Source organism: Spodoptera frugiperda, chromosome 6 (assembly GCF_023101765.2).
Source record: "Spodoptera frugiperda isolate SF20-4 chromosome 6, AGI-APGP_CSIRO_Sfru_2.0, whole genome shotgun sequence".
Classification (NCBI taxonomy): Eukaryota; Metazoa; Arthropoda; class Insecta; order Lepidoptera; family Noctuidae; genus Spodoptera; species Spodoptera frugiperda.
In genome coordinates this window covers 719047-739993 of record NC_064217.1, presented here as the reverse complement: position 1 = coordinate 739993, position 20947 = coordinate 719047, and the positions used below count along the sequence as shown (strand labels likewise).

At 45.9% G+C, this 20947-nt stretch overlaps 1 protein-coding gene and 1 non-coding gene across 5 annotated transcripts in view; both read left to right on the top strand.

The window, feature by feature from the left end:
- The first annotated feature begins 1174 nt into the window (after window positions 1–1174).
- Window positions 1175–8545, top strand: LOC118267778 (uncharacterized). Its single transcript, XR_007705371.1, has 5 exons — window positions 1175–1523; window positions 3715–3804; window positions 4099–5230; window positions 5421–5626; window positions 5869–8545. It is a non-coding gene; the product is annotated as an uncharacterized LOC118267778 (transcript).
- Window positions 8546–8643: 98 nt separating this feature from the next.
- Window positions 8644–20947, top strand: part of LOC118267369 (potassium voltage-gated channel protein eag) — a 20570-nt gene continuing 8266 nt past the window's right edge. For 2 of the 4 annotated variants that reach the window (XM_035581287.2, XM_035581283.2), the window contains exons 1-4: window positions 8644–10303; window positions 19940–20079; window positions 20168–20288; window positions 20793–20905. In XM_035581287.2, coding sequence (XP_035437180.2) covers window positions 20001–20079; window positions 20168–20288; window positions 20793–20905 — 313 coding nt within the window. In that variant the 5' untranslated portion in view covers window positions 8644–10303; window positions 19940–20000. The remainder of the gene's footprint in view (window positions 10304–19939; window positions 20080–20167; window positions 20289–20792; window positions 20906–20947) is intronic. The other 2 variants (XM_035581284.2, XM_035581285.2) reach the window with 2 other exon arrangements.

Below are 20947 nucleotides of genomic sequence, written 5' to 3'. Positions count from 1 at the left end.
CGTTTAATTAATAAAAAAAAAAAAACCTAACCTAACCTAACCTAACCTAACCAAACCTAACCAGACCTACCCAGCCCTAGCCAGACCTACCCAGACCTACCCAGACCTAGCGAGACCTAGCCAGACCTAGCCAGACCTAGCCAGACCTAGCCAGACCCAACCAGACCTAATCAGACCTAACCAGACCTAACCAGACCTAACCTGACCCAACCTGACCCAACCTGACCTAACCAGACCTAACCTGACCTAACCTGACCTAACCTGACCTAACCTGACCTAACCTGACCTCACCTGACTTCACCTGACCTCGCCTGACCTGACCTGACCTCACCTGACCTCACCTGACCTCACCTGACCTCACCTGACCTCACCTGACCTCACCTGACCTCACCTGACCTCACCTGACCTCACCTGACCTCACCTGACCTAACCTGACCTCACCTGACCTGACCTCACCTGACCTCACCTGACCTAACCTTACCTAACCTGACCTCTCCAGACCGCCCCGGACCTCCGCAGATCTCACCTGACCTCACCTGACCTCACCTGACCTCTCCCGACCTCTCCTGACCTCAGCTGACCTCACCTGACCTCACTGACCTCCCCAGACCTCATCTGACCTCACTGACCTCCCCAGACCTCACCTGACCTCACACGACCTCACCCGACCTCACCTGACCTCACCTGGCCTCACCTGGCCTGACCTGAGGAAGCCAGGCGTAAGTACCTATTAATTTATGAGTAGATAATTGGGTTGCAACGCGGCAACTACCCTGACATTCCTACTCACGTTACGATGGTCGGGCACCCAATCGTCAGTTATATTTACACAATGTTGCCATTATTTCGGTAATTGCCGTCTTTTTTAATAATCTATGGTCTTTGGCAACAAATATATTGCGGTAGCAAAATCTACGGCAATTTGCCGTACGGTAATTACCTACTAATACAAGGAATAAATTAATAACATCCGTAATGAACGTATTATTATTGACCAAAGAATGTGTTCGGCACTATGATGAAGGTCATAATAAAAATTTAAAAGTTGAAAACATGGCGTTTAGATATTGCTACCATATTTCCCCTGCCAAAAAAGGCAGTCCGAAATTTCTTGCTGGCAACACTGACCGACCGCTTGTTACGACTGACCAACCCTTTTAGAAACGTTATGTACCATTTGGAAGTGGAACGTATCTTAAAGCTTAAAGTTGTGTGCTGTCATCTGTCATGTGTTGTGTCAGTGTCAACATTTGTTGTTATGAGTTTGATAATTTTTAGCAAAAAGTGTTGACTGTTGTGTACGTGCTAAATGCTTTAGGTTTTTTCTTAAGTGTAAAATAACTGTGATTTCTTTCCTGCAAGATACAACTATGTTATGAAGTGTAACCAGTAGAAAAATAATTGCTGTGTAAAAGTTATAATTTATATGCACGAGGCAGTTGTATAACCGAGGTGTTTAACAAATGGTGATGGCCACGGGTGGCGTGTGTCAACAAGTTGCCGGTGTTGGCCTGCCTCACGAGGTGAGTCCCTGTTTACTGCACTTGTTTCGTGTGGTTTTTATTTATATTAAAGTGTAGGTATACCACAGCAGTATTTGTCATATTCCAAAGATTGCTGATTAGGTGACTTAGAACTGGTAATCGTAGAAGAAACTACTAGCTACATGTGTAAGGTAGACATTTGGGCAGTGTAATAGGAAAGAATGAGGATGAGTGCAAGGGTGAGAGTGTGTGTGAAGAAAATGAGTCGAAACAATATGTGGCCAGTGATGTGAGTGGTGTTGAGGGTGAGCAGACGTCTGATCAACCTGAGTTATCAGTGCAGCAGCCAACAGTGTACCCAAAGCGAACTCGGAAACCGGGCACCAGATTTCTGTATACTTAATGTTGTTTTCATTCACATATTGTAATTTAAGAAGAGAGGTGTGATGTATGTAGTTAATTTAGTATTAATATTTAGACTAAGTGGGTAGGAACTACATATCTGCTCGTCTAGGATTGTTAACCGCCGCACCAGTCTGTGAATATATGTTGTGCTTGTCATACGATTGTTTTATTCTGCTCACAGTATCCACCTATACCTACATATTTCTCAAATTTAAACACCCCTAAGTATAATCCAGTATTATTCAAACTATCTAGTTTTGCTGTATGTTGCTGACATATTTTACCAGCAATTCAGGGCAGAGCACATAATTAATTTTTGGCTTCCTACATTCACATGTTTATCAAAATATGCTTCAGTCAAAAAGGACCCAAAGTATACATGAACACTATATTACTATATTTGTACTAGCTACTCCACAGCCACAGTTTCACCAGTTGTTTTATAGCCTGATTAGTTTGTGCCGGTACCCACACGCTTCTACTAACCACTAGCAGCAGTGTTGTAATTAGCTATTCTAGTACAGTAGAACTCCAATTATCCGAATTAATGGGGACCGGGACCCATTCGGATAATCAAATATTCGGATAATCGGATTTTTTTTTTAAATTGCCATTGAAGAGAATAAAAGCTACGTTTTGATATTGCACTATTTTTTTATTGAATTAAATTGCGGGGGGAAGTCAGTGTAGGCACAACGGCAAGTTAAGACAAGTCAAGTCAAGACTTGACGCGCAAACACTTGCTTGTGGGGGAATAATTGGACACTGGCGCACTTGGACTTTTTTATATCCGGATAGTCGGAGTTCGGATAATTGGAGTTCTACAGTATAGCCATTGATTTATAAAACCCAAGATTCATATCATCAATATTCAACGTCTCAAAACCGTCATATAAAATGAGAGCAACATGTCCACTTTTCAAACAGTCTCACATCGTTTGTATAATACGGCAAAATGTAATAGCCGCTTTTTCAATATAAAAATGAATCATTAAGATTCCTACTTATTATATTCACATTATAAAATGATCCTGTTACCTATTTATAATGAGCTTGATTGTACCTATTATGTGTTTAAAATTAAGATGTTTATGTACTTTTGATCTTTTTCTGTAATTAACACATAATATCATATAAGAGCAAAGATTGTCAATTCAACAATGTTTTTTTTTATATTCATAAAATAGAAACAATACAATAGGTATATCAAATATTATATGGAACAACTTCATGAGATATTTGGCTAGCTTCGGCCAGTGGCTTTCTCTGGCTTTCCTGTAGAATAAAAAGTGTATTTATTCTAGACCATAATCTACCCCTATTCCAAATTTCACCCTGATCCCTTCAATTGTTTTGATATGAAGGAATAACAAACAAACTTAAGCATTTATTTGTAGGATAGTACAATTGTCACTTCCGATGAGTGTCCCTATTGGCACAAAACATCACAATAATTATGAATGGCAAATTACGAAAGCTGCAGACGGAGGATTCAAAAAAACCAAAATGATTTAATACTAATTTATTAAACTATAATTATTACAATTAAGTGATTAATCTAAGGGTATCGACTACGTTCGATGATCGATCCGAAGTGCGGTCCGCCGGGGCTGTTGCGATGGCGTGATGGTCGGCACGTAGCGCGGTGTCAGCAGCTCGTGTCCACGCCTCGTGTATGTTGGCTGATGCAATTGTAATTTGGGGCAGTTGAAGTAAATGCATGGTCAGCGATTGGGTAACTGTACCATGGTATAACAGGCATGAAAACTAAATAAATACCCTACCTAATATACAATATTGATTTAAATGTTTATGTTTTAATCAGATGGGTGAAGACAAAGAGGAGGCTGCTTCGAAGGCGATGGTGCTCCACGAGCGACTCGTGGCCTACGTACACGCACTGGCCGGCGGACACGTGAGTACTGCATCCATCGTACGATTTGTACGCCGCCACTACTGGCCCACTACTGGGGCTGCAGTGTTTTTTTTTATGGAATAAGTCGGTAAACCAACCGGCAAACGGTAACTACCGTTCACCTGATGGTAAGCAATCGCCGCCGCCCACCTGAAACACCAGAGGCGTTACAAGTGCGTGCGCTGGCCTTTTGGGGGTTAGCTCTTAAGGGTTGTTGGGAAATCGGGGATTGGTAAGATTGGGAAGGGGGGTAATTGGGCCTATAGTGCCGGGGTTGCAGTATAGTCTGTGCAGGAGCCGCGCTGCGGGGTGTGGGTGGAGCACTCGTACGCGCGCGCGCGCGGCGCCGCCACCGGACCCACGCACTCCGTGCGCGTGCTACTGGCGCCGCGCCCCGCGCCCGACTCCGCGCCGCTCGACGTGGAGCGCCTCGAGCCCGCGCCGCCCGACCTGCCCGACGACGACGAGGCGCTGCGACTGCTCGCGGACGACGACGCCGACGGGGAAGACGACGACTGGGAGGCGCGCCTCACCGCCGCGGCGCCCACGGCCGCGCACGCGCGCCTCGCCGACTCCGTGCTGGACATCCTGCGGCGCGCGCGCCTCGAGCTGCTGGCGGGCGGCCGCGCCGGCGACTCCGTGCGCACCGCCGCGCGCCGCCTGCGGCTGGCACTGGCCGCGCCCCCGCGCCCCCGCACACTCCGCAGCCGTGCTGCGCCCCGCTGCTTGGCTGCAGGCGCAGCTACCGCGCGGTCCGCGCAGATTGTACGAGGCGGCGTTAGCCCGTCTGCGCCGCGTCGCTCCGCGCCTGGCTGAGCGCGTCACGGGCACCCAAGGGCCGGTGGCGAGTGACAGTGTGTTGAGTGAAGTGGGCGCGAGCGTGGGCGAGGGCGCGGCGGGCGCGCCCTGGTTGCTGTGGGTGAGCTGCGGCCGGCCGCGGCAGGACGAGCGCTGGCTGCGGCGCCTGGGGGCGCTGATACACACACGCCTGGTGACGGCGGGCGCCGGGGGCGCAGCGCTGGCGCCCGAGGCGTGGTGCGGCGCGGTAGCGGGCGGGCTGCGCGCAGCGCTGACGGCGGCGCTGGGCGCGGCGGGCGAGCGGCCCGTGGTGCTGGGCGGGCTGGGCGCGGGCGCGACGCTGGCGGCGGCGCTGGCTGGGGGCACGCGCGCGCGGGCGCTGGTGCTGCTGGCGCCGGCGCTGGTGACGGCGGAGGGCGCGCGCGAGGCGGCGGACGAGGCGGGGGGCGCGCGCCTGCCGGTGCTGGTGGTGTGCGGGGCGGGGGGCGCGCAGTGCTGGCGGGGCGCGGCGCGCGACGTGTCGCGGCGCGTGCTGGAGCTGCGCGGCGCGGACGACTGGCTGCGGCTGGGGGCGGGGGCGCGGCGCCGGCGCCGCCTGCCGCAGCACGCGGTGGACGCGGCCGTGGCGGTGAGTGTGTAGTGCTGACTGCTGACGTCATCGTTACAAATACACGATCGCCCCTCACACAACTTCAGAACGGTTACAAATCCGTTGTCGGCCTCCTCTCAGGTCGAGCCGAAGCATGACTCTTCCGAATGTGAAAAAGTTTTACTAAAACCTATTTATGCTGAAACTTATCAATTGACATCTCGTGCAGGAGGAATGCGCACGCTGGATACTGGACGTGGCCCTGAGCGGGGGCGGGGGCGCGACTGGGGGCACAGGGGCGGGTACGCGGCGCCGCGAGGGGCGCGGTCTGCTACGGGTGCTGGGGGCGCCAGAAGAGGAGGACGAGGACTTCGCACACTTACCGAGCGCGGCGCCGGCACCTTCCACTCCCACCGGACCTCTACCCTCCGTCAGGTGAGCTATCACACGACACTGTGACAGTTGACATAAGACATAGACTAACTAACAGCTATGGACAGCAAAAATTATGTTTTGGAACCATAGACAACCTTCGTGAACTAACATGAACGAACGAAATGAAGATAAATAAATAGGTTTAGAATCAAATACACCACGTCAAATTTGGCTAAATTGAATTACTTATATTATTGACGAGTCTTAGCTATATTATCATGTTTAACTTGGTTTTGTCGCAGCGAGCGGGGCGGGGACGCCGCGCTAGTGTCGCGCGGGTGTGGCGCCACGCCCCTCGCCCTGCTGCCGCCGCGGCGCCGCGCCTCGCCGCCGGCCGCGGGGGCGCGGGGGCTGCCGGGGGCGCGGGGGGCGCGGCCGAGCTGGGCGCCGCGGACATCATGCGGCTGCCCATCGTGTTCGCGGACGACGAGGCGGCGCTGGAAGCCGACGCGGGCGCCAGCCCCGTCACCGTCACGTCGGGCTCGCGCTACACGCGCGTCATCGTAGCGTCGCGCGGCCCCGTGCGGCCCGGCCGGGGCCCCGGCCGCTCTGTGGGCCCCGTGCGCCCGGTGTTACTACGTCGGGGCTTGAGGCTGGTGCCACGCAACGCCACTCCGCCGCAGTGATCAGCCGGGCCCCACAGTGACCAGCCGGGCCCCACAGTGAACTGCTGAACCCCGCGCCAGTGAACTGAATAGCAAGATCCCAAAAGACATTTTCATGCTCAGCATTTATGATAAATTTTGTATAATTTGAAATTGGTACCTAAATAATTAATAATAAATAATTAATATGTAATAATTTGATTCGTTTTACTTTTGATGCGTTTTAACTACGATCCCAAACCGCTCGCCGACTTACCTGACATTTGATAATATATCATAGTTAATGTTTAGAATAAAAATATGTCTTGGTTGTGAAAATAAGTATAGTAAGTTACCCAAATAAGGCCTATGCCCCAATAAAGCCTATTTTGAAAATTTCCCTCTTCCCGATTTCAAATGGTCGCCAAAGTTTGTAGAAGTGTGCATGCACGTTACTTAACTAATTTGAGCACAGCAAGCAACCGGTGCCGCGATTGTATTGGAACCTACAGTCGAAAACAATCACGACGTGGAGCGCACTTTAGTTTTTATAAAATTCGAGTAGCGTAAACTGTTAGTATTTTTATATTTATCAGTATACGACTTGCCGTGTTTTGTCTGTATGACAATTATACATTTAGTCATCCCCTCACATAAGTGAAATAGCTATAATATCGGTGTATTTCATATAATCGTTGTTTTGTTTACCTATGTGCCATGCCCTAATAAAGCCTACAAAAAAAACGTGTAGGCCTTATTACGGCATAGTTGTTTTTCAGTAATCTCATAGAAAACGGATCACCAGCTTATGTCAAAAAGAAAGCCAATGGATTTTGCAAAAGATGGAAAACGCTGTTAAAATGGTAGAAAGGGGTAAACGGGGTGAATAGATACAGAAAAGGGGTGAATAGATACAGAAAAGGGGTGAATGGATATAGGGAAATTCTTCATAGTATCTATTCAACCTTCGAATTTTATGCACCCTGTTTTACCCGGTAGGCTGCTGCAGCCAGATATAACTTCCAAAGAAGTACGCACCATCTAAAGAGTGGTTCGACTACACGAAAGCTAGGTCGGTCGCTAAATTGGCTACAGAACAAGAAGTTATTCTCATTCGTTTGACTGATGCTGGGGTACCGATGACTTCAAAGATGTTACTTGGGTATTACATGATGAGAAACTCGTTTAGCCTGATGTATAATGACCAAAATTAATTAATAAGATCTCATTACATTTATTATAAGCATTGACAAAGTTTTGTTATAATTAATAAATAAATAAATAAAAAATAAATTGTATACTTTAGTTATTTCCATATGGTATGTCATATGGTATTCTCCTGTGGGGGAATGCTGCTGACATTCAGTCTGTCTTTGTGCTGCAGAAGCGAGCCATTCGATCAATTTATAATCTTAGTCCGAGGCATTTTCTCAGGGAACTATTTAAAGAAATTAATATAATGACTGTTGCCTCTCAATATATCTATGAAAATATAGTGTATGCTCATAAAAACATAAAATTATTTAAAAAGTACAGTGATATACACAATATCAACACTAGAAATAAAAATAAATATGTTGTTCCTACTACTAGACTTAAGAAAATAAGCGGTTCGTTTAGATGTCAATGTATACGCTTTTACAATAAAGTTCCCAGCCATATTCAAAGTTTAAACCTAAGTAAATTTAAAAATGTTATTAAAGAAAAACTATGTAGTAAAGCTTTTTATAAAATAAAAGACTACTTGGAGGATAGTCAGGCTTGGGAATGAACTGCTATAATGTCCACACAGGTCTTGCTGACATGTTTGTAACATATAGTTACATTTTTTATACAATTTGACATTGTTTTTATATATATTTTTTTCCTTTTATAATTTTATATTTCCTTTTAAAATTGTTAGTTTGAGGACCGTGTGAGACTTTTGCTAGTCATTTTATTTTTAGTAAATTATATTCTGACAGTTTGAGCATTTGTGTGGCCTACCCAAATGTTCTTTTGGTTGGTGTTGTTCGTCGGATCATTCAGCAACAGCCGTCAGCTGAGCTGATTGTAAACTGACACATGCGTGCTGCCATCTGAACAGGTCCGCTCAAACTGCTGTGGTTCTTTCCTCAAAAGACCACTACAGAATCAACTTGCACGGTTCTCCGACATCTTTAATTGATTTTGTCTGGACTTTAAAAGAGACTATGACCTCTGAGTTTGTTTCGGCATTTCTTCTCAGAGTAGTCGGATAGGAAATGCCGGCCTCATCTAGTTATTTAAGAGATTGACGTGTAAAAGTGTTATTTTATAACCTATTTGCAAAATAAATATCATTTATCATTAAGAAGTTGAATACTTACTAGTTTTTATTGAGGCCTTATTAAGACACAGGGTTCCCAATAAGGCCAAAGTGACACTTTCGTTATTTGTGTTTACAAAATTGAAATTTTTGTTTCTAAAGCCATTTTGATTCTATTATTACAAAGTTTAATAAATAAATATAAGATTTTGAAATTATCAGCCCATTGTCATTTTAAACCTACGAGCTAGGCGGTAATAAAAATAAGGTAGGCCTTATTTGGTTAACTTACCTTACGTGCATAAGTAATTGTGGTTAATAATAACCACAATATTTATTATTAGTCATTAGTCCGACAGGATCCTTAATTGTTACCCACATATTATATAAGAAATAACTATGTCATATTAAGGAAAGCAATATTTTATTAAACCCGATATTTCCGGCCCCGTTGGATTTACGGGATAAAATATTTTTTTTACCTTTTTCGTATTTTAGCTTACCTATGTATATTTAAACCGAATTTCTTCCAAATCGGTTCGGTACCTAGATAAAAAGTGGTTCAGTACTTAGATAAAAACTGGTTAAGTAAAAAGTTTCAATGCACCCCTTTCTCCCCTTACGGGAGAGGGAATACGACTGGTAGTTTCGGCTGTGCGTTGTCGGGCCCTCAGTCATTCAGTCAGGAACGACAGTGTTTTATATAATTATATAGATAACGCACTATTACTGCTATGAGTGTTATGACTGTGACATCAATATCTACCAATTGAAAAGGTGAAGAATTTGTTTGGACGCTTTAATATCCGGAACTACTGATTCGAACCCTGCCTGCCCACCCATTTGAGAAATTAAAAGGCGTTAAGTAATTTTCACTACGATTGCCGAGACGAGATGAGAGACCGCGACCGACTCACGTCGGCGTCGTCAACCAACACAGCCTCTGTGGAACTCGGGGCCCCGCATTCTGCGGCTCCTACCTTCCGGGCCCATTCCATCCTGTTTTGTTCGACAACAACCTACAAATAAGAGCGAACGCAGAAGAGGTCGCGGCTCATAGCGATGCAGATGCTTTATGATGAGTATAACAGAAAACTGGTGGTGTACAGTCACCGAGGGCTGGTAAAGTACGTGCACATGTTGGATGTAGCCAATCAAATGACACAAATAGTAAAAGGCTCGAAGCCCTCAAGAGCGGCAAGACAGCACAAACAATGGTGACTGAGCACGAGAGTCAGAGCGCGTTACGTAAGGCGGCGGCGCGCCTGCGCGGAGCTCGCGCCGCGCCACTGTGCCAGTACTGGCAGTGTCACGGCCCGAGCCGCCGCACTCCCGGCCGCGCCCGCCCTCCGCGCAAGCACGCGACTCCACGCCAAACATGATCCACTCCAAACTGTGTTAGAATATAGCATAGCTAAGGTCGGCAGCGCGCTCCCGTCGTCTCATGGGCTGGTGGACAGCACGCTAAGGGCCGGGCCGCCGAGCCGTCTGTCGAGGCTCGCGTGTCGAGCAGTCGCTGGCGACGGCCGTGGTGCGGACGGCGCCATCCGCGCTTGCAGAGTTAATTGACGTAGCCGTAGACATTCGATCGCGTGTGCGGTGCAGTGTTGGTGTGACGCGAGCCGAGCGCTCGTATCGAGCGATGCGAGCGCTGGTGCCGCGGGCAGTGCGAGGGGTGGACGGCGGCCGCCGCAGCTGCTAAGTGGATTATCTCGAGCTGAGCAGCGACGGAGCCCTACTTCTGCTGGATGCTCGCTCACACACGTAAACAATAATATCGATCTGCACTGTGACTGCCGCCGTTGTGTACGTACTTGACTTGTTTGTTTCCTTGCCCTACCAGCGCCACAACGCTGAAGGTCTGGTGGCTTGCAGCTCCGTCACGTATCCATCGATACGTCTCCTCGGTCTAGCATCCATCGCTTTGTGTCAGTGACTAACTCTGCTACTACATGTTGTGCTTACACCTACTTCCCGTTAACGTTTAGGTTTACTTTTAACTTGACAGGTACTTATGTAAGTGTTTTGATGAAAATGATTATTTTATGTCATTGAACTCCACACTGACCTTCCTCTCAATGACTGTCAATAGCTGACTTGTCTTCAAAAATGAGATCAAATGAGATGAGTTTTTAGTTAAACCTCCGTAACTAGCTAGAATTAAAGATTCCCAAAAAATAAGTAGAGGCTGAATTAAGCAGTGGAGTTGGGCAGCCTAAGCCCTGTACTAATCGTTTAGCCCAGCACTAGGCTAATATCGAGGCTGGGTGTCCAAACAGGCAACAATATACATATATTGTCGTGTTTACCCGACGCGACGTAAAAGGTAAAAAGTTTATAAAGTATTATAAGTTTGCCATGTCTGTGTTGTACGTCTCCCTGTAGCATCTTTTGGATAATTACATCTTATATTAATATATTGAAGAGTTTGTTTGTTTGTTTGAACGCGCAAATTTTCGGAATTGGACAATTGTTTGTGTTTTGTGTTTGATAGTCCATCGAGGAAGGTAGGCTATAACACATCGTGCTACGATCAAGAGAAGCTGAGGGTGAAACCGCGTGGAAGTAACAGTGGCTAGTATTTACTAAAGATGTAGTTAGTTTAATTTCAGTCAGTCATTTTGTTTAGGCGAGCAGCAAAATACTCAAGTAGGTAGGTCCAAACTAATTTGTAAACGTAATCAAAGTCATTATACCTACCTTCATTATTTTCTGTACGAGTGAAATTTTAGCAAATCGTGAATATAAAGTTAGCTATACAAACAATGAACTATTACAAATAACAATTATACTAGCACCCTGCACCCGGAGGTTACCGTCTACCGTACACCTGTACATCTTCTGTAACTAGGCACAGTGTCGGTGTCCACTGAGCGCTCACGTATTGTAAGCATCAAGTATGTAGGTACCTATGCCTCATATTGTCAAATCTATACATATTATAAAACTGTAAATGTGTAAATTCTGTGCATTGAAAATATTAAAAAAAAATAATGGCCTCTGCTAGTTACTATCGATAGTTACTAGATAGAGACCAAACCCAAATATGTGGATAAAAATTTTTTTGTCGGTCTGTCTGCATTTTGAACATGCATAACACATATAAATATCGGTCGGGTTACGAAACTTGGTGTAGGGGAAAGTCGTACAAAATGATCCCTGAAGGTAAAACGATTGCCTCCTGTTATTGACAAAGTTCCGCGCGGTGCCGCAATAAGTCTTATTGTGGACTGGGTGGTCGATGGACCGCCTCCAGCCTCCACTGCTGCACACAAGAGTCGCGGCTCTACCTCGGAGGTACACTGAAGAAAGGAACACCAACAAAATTACAATCATCGCCTACAATGTAACGTCCGCACTAGTGTAATGCTGTGCACGTTCCCCGTAGACTATGTTTGTGGTAAGAGTGTATTTGTATTGGTGCTATTGTTCAACAAGGTGAGGCTGACTGTACGGCGCTACTTCCGAATGTTAAGTTTGTTTTAACTTTGTGTTTGGAAAGGTATTTTTTGCAAAACAGATCGTATTGGTAGACCAAGACGATCCCATATTATTTCTTATAATATAAAAGTGATGTATTTCATTGTACTTCTAGTACCTACTCTAAATATAACAATATCACTGCATTACAGGATTTTCGTACCTTTTTGTATTCAATAGAATATAATAGAACATAATAGAGGTGCAGGGATCATTATGGCTGCAACTGTCAGTTCGAAACGTTCGAACACCGGGTGTACAAAAAGCCGGCCAAGTGCGAGTCGGACTCGCTCATGAAGGGTTCCGTAACAGCAAGTAGATGACATAATATAAAAGTTGTAAAATAACTTGGTTTTATATAGTGTTTGTATGAACGACAAAGTTATATTTGCGGTTTTTGAAAATGCTTTATTTCTTAAAAACTAATAATGAAATCTCGTTCAAACCAATTTTCGTTGTTAGTTTCCATTGAAATCTACAGCATATATTTTTTTCAGTTTTCTCACTCTCTTATTTTAAAAGTTAGAGGGGGGGGACACACATTTTTCCACTTTGGATGCGTCTAACTTTCAAACGATTGATTTTGACGAAAAGTGGTTTTAAGGACCTTAATGTTTTTAAAGACCTATCCATAGACACCCATCACGGATATGTAAGCTGAAAAAATTTTTTTTGAATCATTTCCATGTATGGAGTGCCCCCCTTTAATTTTTAAATTTATTAATTTTTATTCAAAATTCTAATAGCGGTTACCGAAATACACCATCTTACAAAGTTTCAACTTTGTAGGCCCAACAGTTTCGGAAATAAATGGCTGTGACATACGGACGGACGGACAGACGGACAGACAGACAGACATGACGAATCTATAAGGGTTCCGTTTTTTGCCATTTGGCTACGGAACCCTAAAAATGAACCATTTCGAGACCGAGAAAAGAGTAATATAATATATAAATACTATCAATGGTTTACAGAAAACCGACGTGAAACAACGCTTGCGTTGTGTTTCGTTGTGTAAGTGAGGTTACCGGAGGCCCAATTCCCCCCTTCCCAATCTTCCCAATCCCCGATTTCCAAACAACAACCCTTAAATTCCTAACTCCCAAAAGGCCGGCAACGCACTTGTAACGCCTCTGGTGTTTCAAGTGTCCATGGGCTTGCTGGTAATACGTCTGATCGATTACTGGTTTATTTAAAAAAAAATCCCCTGTAGTCCGTAGGTACAGGAGTCAGTAGCAGTAGGGTGCGCAATAATGCACACAGCCTCTACCAGCCACCGACCAACTGTAGCCGGTAGTTCACTTCATGGAACACGGAATAAATGATATGTGGACATGGATTACAATTGCCCCACGTCCTATTACAACGTGATAAATCTAAAAAAAAATAATGTACAAAAAAATAGGGCTAACTTTTTTACACCTTCATACAAAAAAACTGCTATGAAAATAGTTCAGGCGCTGTTATGATAAAATCGTTCGTATGAGTATGTATGGGCCGACTGTCTCTTGGTTTCATCATCAGACTCCAGACCCTAATAAAACAGAGCAAAGCAACGAATTGATGTGATTTTTAAATGTTGATAGTTAAAGAAATAATGACATAAGCTACTTTTTGTAACCAACAATAATAAAAGGAATTTGTGCGGATTGTTAAATGAGAACGTAACTACAACGGACGGTTGCAGGCCCCGGCTCCGTACCAACAGGCCGTATCATGGCAAAGTGTAGTTCCAACCAAAATTGTTTTTATTTTAATTCAGTACGTATATATCGTGACTCGTGACGGACGGACGGACGGACGGCGTCAGTTATGCGTGAGTGAAGGACGCGTGTAGTCTGGGCCGCCTAACGTGGCCTGGCACACATGTGGAGGTGCCGACACTCCACTAAACTGTTAATTGTATTACACACGGAGAGCGGTGATTCGGTACACTTACACACTTGACAACTTAACCTCAGTTTGACTCTGCTGCCCCGCCACGGCCGCCTGCTTCATATTACGATCGTCCGCCTCCCACCACACAACGTACGGGTGAGAAGGTACTCACCTCCTGATACTTACACAAACTTCATATATCAGCCACCTTCTGTCCGCATTGTCATCCTGTCAGGAAAATTCACTTTAGGTACAACATTAAGATACATAATAATATGATGTAAGGGGCCACACTGTGCAGTTGTCGGTTCCATTGTTAGATATCTAATTTTCTTGGACAAGCCAATGCATACATAGTATACAACAGACTGAAGAGGTAAATAAACTTACTATACGTGATTACTCGTCCTCAGTGCATTTGGTACTAGGTAGGTATATTTTTATTCTGTGACACAGGGTAATGAATTTTAAAAATAAAAATTATTAGCTATTCCATGTGTTATTCCAGACCATAATCTACCACTGTTCCAAATTGCATCCTGGTCTTGTCAACTCACAAACTTTCGCATTTACAATAGCTATTCAAGTTTTTTTTTATGAAACCCGCCGGGTAAACGAGCAGACGTATCACCTGATGGTAAACGATCGCCGCCGCCCATGAACACTTGAAACACCAGAGGCGTTACAAGTGCGTTGCCGGTTTTTTGGGGGTTAGGAATTTAAGGGTTGTTGTTCGGGAATCGGGGATTGGGAAAATTAGGAAGGGAGGAGTTGGGCCTCTGGTAACCTCACTCACACAACGCAAGCGTTGTTTCACGTCGGTTTTCTGTGAGGCCGTAGTATCACTCCGGTCGAGCAGGAACCGTGCCAAAGCATGGCTCTCCCACACTTAAAATTTCGAGCACATCAGCCCTACAGTTGCAGCGTAAGGCCCCTGGGACCCAACACTCGACAAACATATTCGCGTTTGGTGCAGTAGTCGTGTCTAGGGATCGAGCCGCACAATTAAGTTGGTTTTTTAATGTAGTTATATGCCACCTGAAAATAACAAGATCCGTAAGTTTATAAAACTACGAATCTTGTTATTTTTCTGTGACATAAGTAGGTATATAGTTTTTCGGTAAAAAGTACCCAGTTGTGTAGTGTGTAGTGTTGTGCTCAGGATATTAAAATATAATTATACCAAGTTCCATCGTAACATGTATCGGTGGTTTTTGCGTGATGCATGAACATACAGACAGACAAAAATATGTATAATCTCGCAGTTCGGTGTCTATCTAGTAACACCCCAAGTTATTTATTTCTTTCATATTTTCAATGTACAAAATTACACTGTAACAGTTTTATTAAATGTTTTATTAATACATATGAACAATTTATTTGTTACTAGCTTCCGCCCGCGACTCCGTCCGCGCGGATGTCGGTCTTCGCGTGGAAGTTTTATTTCTCCATTTTGAGTAACTCTGACAATGACATCTTATAAATATCTATTGGACCCAAATACAGCGAGGCCCATAATAATTAAGGAGATCCCTCTATTGAGCTACTGCTGTTGAGCTCGCGTTTTGTAGAATAAAACTGAAAAATAAGATAGACAGACAAAAAAAAAATATCACATATTTGGGAACACCCTCTGCTATTTATTCTTTCAATATTTTCAATGTACAGAATTGACCCTTCTACAGATTTATTATAATATGAATGAATGAATGAATGAATAAATTAGAGTGTTATAAACGTAAGAGTAGACAAATATAATCAGAAAGCTCCGAACTGCTAAGCTATCGGGAGTTATACGTGTTATTGTGAGTCAACCATAAAAGATAGACATTTGCTGTCGTGGAATATTTAAGGAGAACATTACCGTCATACATGATTTCTGTGTAGCTTTAACCATTAAGGATGCACACGCGACGGAAGCTTAAAAAATGGAGTAAGTTCTCCTGTTTTGCCAACATTTCCCTTCACTGCTCTGCTCCTATTGATCGTAGCGTGATGAAAAGTATATTATAACCTGCCCAGGAGTATGAAGAACAATTGTACCAAGTTTCGTTGAAATCTGTCGAGTGGTTTTTATTTCTATAAAGAACATACAGACAGACAGACAGACAAAAAAAATCTGATTGCATTTTTGGCGTCAGTATCGATCACTAATCACCCGCTGATAGTTATTTTGGAAATATATTTCATGTACAGAATTGATCTTTCTACAGATTTATTATAAGTATTGGACCCGGGTACGTCCTTGGACCCGGGTACGTCCTAAAACTGCGACCAGCCACCGAGGAATGGGCAGCAGCATTCTCAAAATTTATCGGTGACCTAACTGCGATCCCCAAGCCGCCTGCCAAGCGTGGGGATTATGGCAACCCCCCCCCATCCTTTTCACTATGAGCGACAACATAATTATACGGCCCCCAGTCCCCGGCAGCTCCGCTATTCCTGATCTAGGTAGCGGATCAGGTAACGGCGGAGCAGGGGTGCTAAGAATCCCCGGCAGAGAAAGCGCTACCACCCCCGACGAACTTTGGCCCTGGCAACGCACAACATCCGCACACTGCGGACTGATGAGAAGATTGTCGAGCTGGAGGAAGAATTGAGCAAAATGCGGTGGGACATCTTGGGACTATCTGAAATCCGAAGAGAGGGTCAGGATACGATAATCCTAGATTCCGGCAACTTGCTCTTCTTCCGGGAAGGAGACCGTAAATCCCAGGGTGGTGTCGGATTTCTCGTCCGCAAGTCTCTCGTCAACAACGTGTGTGAGGTCGACAGTGTGTCGAACAGGGTAGCGTACCTTATACTCAGAATATCTAACCGGTATTCGCTGAAGGTCATACAGGTATATGCGCCGACCTCGACACATTGTGACGACGAAGTAGAGGCTCTGTATGAGGAAATTTCAAAAGCCATACACTCCTCCGAAACACACTTCACCGTTGTGATGGGGGATTTCAATGCAAAGGTGGGCACACGGAATAGCGATGAGTTGAGAATAGGGCCATTTGGATATGGGCAGCGAAACCATCGGGGCCAGCGGCTGGTCGACTTTATGGAGAGGGAGAGACTCTATTTGATGAACTCCTTCTTCCAGAAGCGACCGGCCAAGAAGTGGACATGGATAAGCCCTGATGGTTCTACCAAAAATGAGATCGACTTCATCATGGCGACCGAAAGACGTATATTCAGTGATGTCTCTGTGATAGCGAAGGTGAAAACCGGTAGCGATCACCGTATTGTCAGGGGCACACTGAACATCAATGTAAAACTAGAGCGGTCACGCCTGGTGAAGTCCACGCTCCGCCCTGGACGTGCCCAGATCCAAAACCCCGAGCAGTTCCAACTCCAACTGCAAAATCGCTTCCAGTGTCTAGCTGATTGTGGAAACGTGGACGAGATAAATAATGGGTTGGTGGAAACTGTCCGAGCAGTGGGGTCAGACTTCTTCAAGACCCCCGCCGAAACAGGCCCCAAAAGCTCTCCGACGGAACCTTAAAACTTCTTAAGGATCGTAGCGAGATGAGGCTGCAGTCTTCAGACGATATGTCTGAATACGGCAAGCTCAATAGACGAATCTCGAAATACATGCGACGTGACCTGCGGGCCTATAACGCCGCAAGAGTCAGAGACTTAATTGAGCGAAACAAGGGCTCAAAAGTCTTCGCAAAGAATTCGTCTGTTGGGCAAAGCCAAATGACGAGGCTGAAGACCGAGGATGGCAGCGTCATCTCGTCGAAGTCCGAGATCCTCGGAGAGCTCGAGAGGTTTTACGGACAGTTATACACCTCAACACGGCAACCCATCGTCGGTACAGCTCGGGACCCAAGAGCTAAACTGACGCGGCACTACACTGAGGATATCCCAGACATCAGCCTGTACGAGATTAGGATGGCTCTCAAACAGCTTAAAAACAACAAGGCGCCGGGCGATGACGGAATCACGTCGGAACTTCTGCGAGCGGGTGGAAAACCGATACTTTTAGTCCTCCAGAAGCTATTCAATTCCGTCATACTCGAGGGAACCACGCCGGCAGCATGGCAACGGAGTGTGGTGGTTCTGTTCTTTAAAAAAGGCGACAACTGTCTGCTAAAGAACTACAGACCTATCTCACTTCTGAGCCATGTGTATAAGCTGTTTTCGAGGGTCATCACGAACCGTCTCGAACGCAGGCTTGATGACTTCCAGCCTCCCGAACAAGCCGGATTCCGAAAAGGTTTCAGTACCATAGACCACATTCATACGCTGCGGCAGGTTATACAGAAGACCGAGGAGTATAACTTGCCACTATGCTTGGCGTTTGTGGACTATGAGAAAGCCTTCGATTCAATCGAAACCTGGGCGGTGCTGCAGTCTCTCCAGCGGTGCCACATCGACTATAGATACATCGAGGTTTTGAAGTGTTTGTATAACAACGCCACCATGCGCATCCGACTCCAGGAAGAGACTACGAGGCCAATCCAGTTGCGGAAGGGCGTGAGACAGGGAGACGTTATATCTCCGAAACTATTCACGAACGCACTGGAGGACGTTTTTAAGCTCTTGGACTGGAGCGGACGCGGCATCAACATTAATGGCGAATACATCACTCATCTCCGTTTCGCCGATGACATAGTCGTAATGGCAGAGTCGCTGGAAGAGCTGAACACCATGCTCAGCGACCTCAATACCGTTTCCCAACAGGTGGGCCTTAAAATGAACATGGACAAGACGAAAATCATGTCAAATGTCCATGTTGCACCTATACCGGTTGTCGTTGGGAACGATATACTCGAAGTTGTAGACCACTACACATACCTGGGTCAGATCATCCAGCTAGGTAGGTCCAACTTCGAGAAAGAGGTCGCCCGAAGAATCCAACTCGGATGGGCAGCATTTGGGAAGTTGCATGAAGTCTTCTCGTCAAAAATCCCGCAGTGTCTGAAGACCAGGATGTACAACCAGTGTGTGTTGCCAGTGATGACGTACGGTACCGAGACATGGTCCCTAACTGCTGGCCTTTTAGAAAGGCTCAGAGTCGCCCAGCGCGCGATGGAGAGAGCTATGCTCGGAGTATCTTTGCGCGACAAAATCCGAAATATGGAAATTCGCCAAAGAACAAGAGTTACAGACATAGCTCTCAAAATATGCAGGCTGAAGTGGCAATGGGCAGGCCACGTCGCTCGGAGGACTGATGGCCGCTGGGCCAGGAAGGTGACTGAGTGGCGACCGCGGACCGGAAGACGCAGCGTGGGCAGACCTCCCACTAGGTGGACCGACGACATCGTCAGAGTGGCGGGGAGCCAGTGGATGCAGGTGGCGGCTTGTCGTTCTACGTGGAGGACCAAGGGGAGGCCTTTGTTCAGCAGTGGACGTCTCTCGGCTGATGATGATGATGATTATAAGTATAGATTATTGAACACAAAATACCTGTACCTAGGTACCTACACCTACCTTACCTTGACTTCCTTTTGTGATACTGTATTATCCAGTCAGTAAGCAGTGTGCTCACTGCTCGCTAGTATAATATTGTCCCAGGCCACGGGTACGTAGGCGGGGACACTATGGAACTTCGGGGCAGACAGTGGTACAGCGGCAATGGTAACGTCCGCACTCCGTTAATTTGAAAGCCAAGGAAGGACAAAGGATAATTTTTATCACAACAATCGTGTTGTGACAATTTGGATGTGCATTGGCACAATTTGGATGGTCCATCTTATAAACCAAATATCGGTGGAGATTTGCTGAAAAGTATTAAAACTTTAGATTTTTATCATGAAAATCCTACGGAAAGTGAAACTGCGTGGGTACAGCTCCTCTAGACTGATTTTTAAACTACGGAATCTTTTAAAATCTCACATCAAAGTGAAAACTTAGGAGATTATTGACTACTAACTAACTAACTGCGAGGTATATAGATCGAAAAACGAATGACCTTCACAGGGCCTAGAAAAAAATCCATAGTATTGGTATGTCATTTTTGTTCATTGAGGTCAGGTCAACTTATTATTCTGTGGCCAGGTATTAGGTATTGCCGATCTCCATTTAGAACGTCCTCGTGTCTCATACAACCGAATGTGCCGAATGATGGCTGACATTATACTTCAGGTGGCGCGGCGAGTGAGATGGCGGACGGCATGTGACGCCACGGAGCCAGGCTAGCGGCGGCATGCCGGGCGGCCGCCGGGGGCTCGTGGCCCCGCAGAACACCTTCCTGGAGAACATCATCCGGCGCTCCTCCTCGCAGCGTGAGTGCCCCGGCACTGTTGTAGTGTCCCCCCCCGCCCCGCCCCGCCCCGCCCCGCCCCGCACTAACCTCTGACCGCTTCTCTGCAGCAGACAGCAGCTTCCTGTTGGCCAACGCACAGATCGTGGACTACCCGATCGTGTACTGCAACGAGACGTTCTGCAAGATGAGCGGCTACAACCGCGCGGAGGTCATGCAGAAATCATGCAGGTGACCGCAACCATTGAGCCACTTCCAGTAACTACACACCGAATTCGAAATGGACCAATTACTTACTCAGTTGGTCGGACAATAGTCTGCCCGGAAAATTTTCCGGGGGTTTTATACATTGGAATTTTCATACATTTCTATGTTGTTGTGCTGTAATCTAATTTCCATTTTGCTACTTAAAAAACTGCGCCGAGTAACGACATCTCCTTTCAGGCGCATTTTACGACAAAATTAAACTAGACATAATTTATTTAGAAATATCTATAGGCCTTTTTTTGGAATATTTATATATGGCGCACGAGTGTCGCGACATGCATTTTGGAAAAAACTATTTCATTTTATTGAAGTCTTGGGTATCGATCGAAATTTCCAAATCAGACCGAAAAGTCCAAATTATCTACAATGTGATTTGTACGCGTGAGATTCATCACAAGCAATACAATCAGAAAATAATATAATTTCCAACAATAGATAGGTGTAACAAATGTAGCTTGGCGCCCACAGGTGCACGTGGATGTACGGCGAGCTGACGGAGAAGGAGGCGGTGGAGCGAGTGGACCGCGCGCTCGACCACCACCTCGCCGACCAGTTCGAAATCCTGCTCTACAAGAAGAACCGTACGTAGCGCGGCGAGTGTAGGCGGCGAGTGTAGGCGGCGC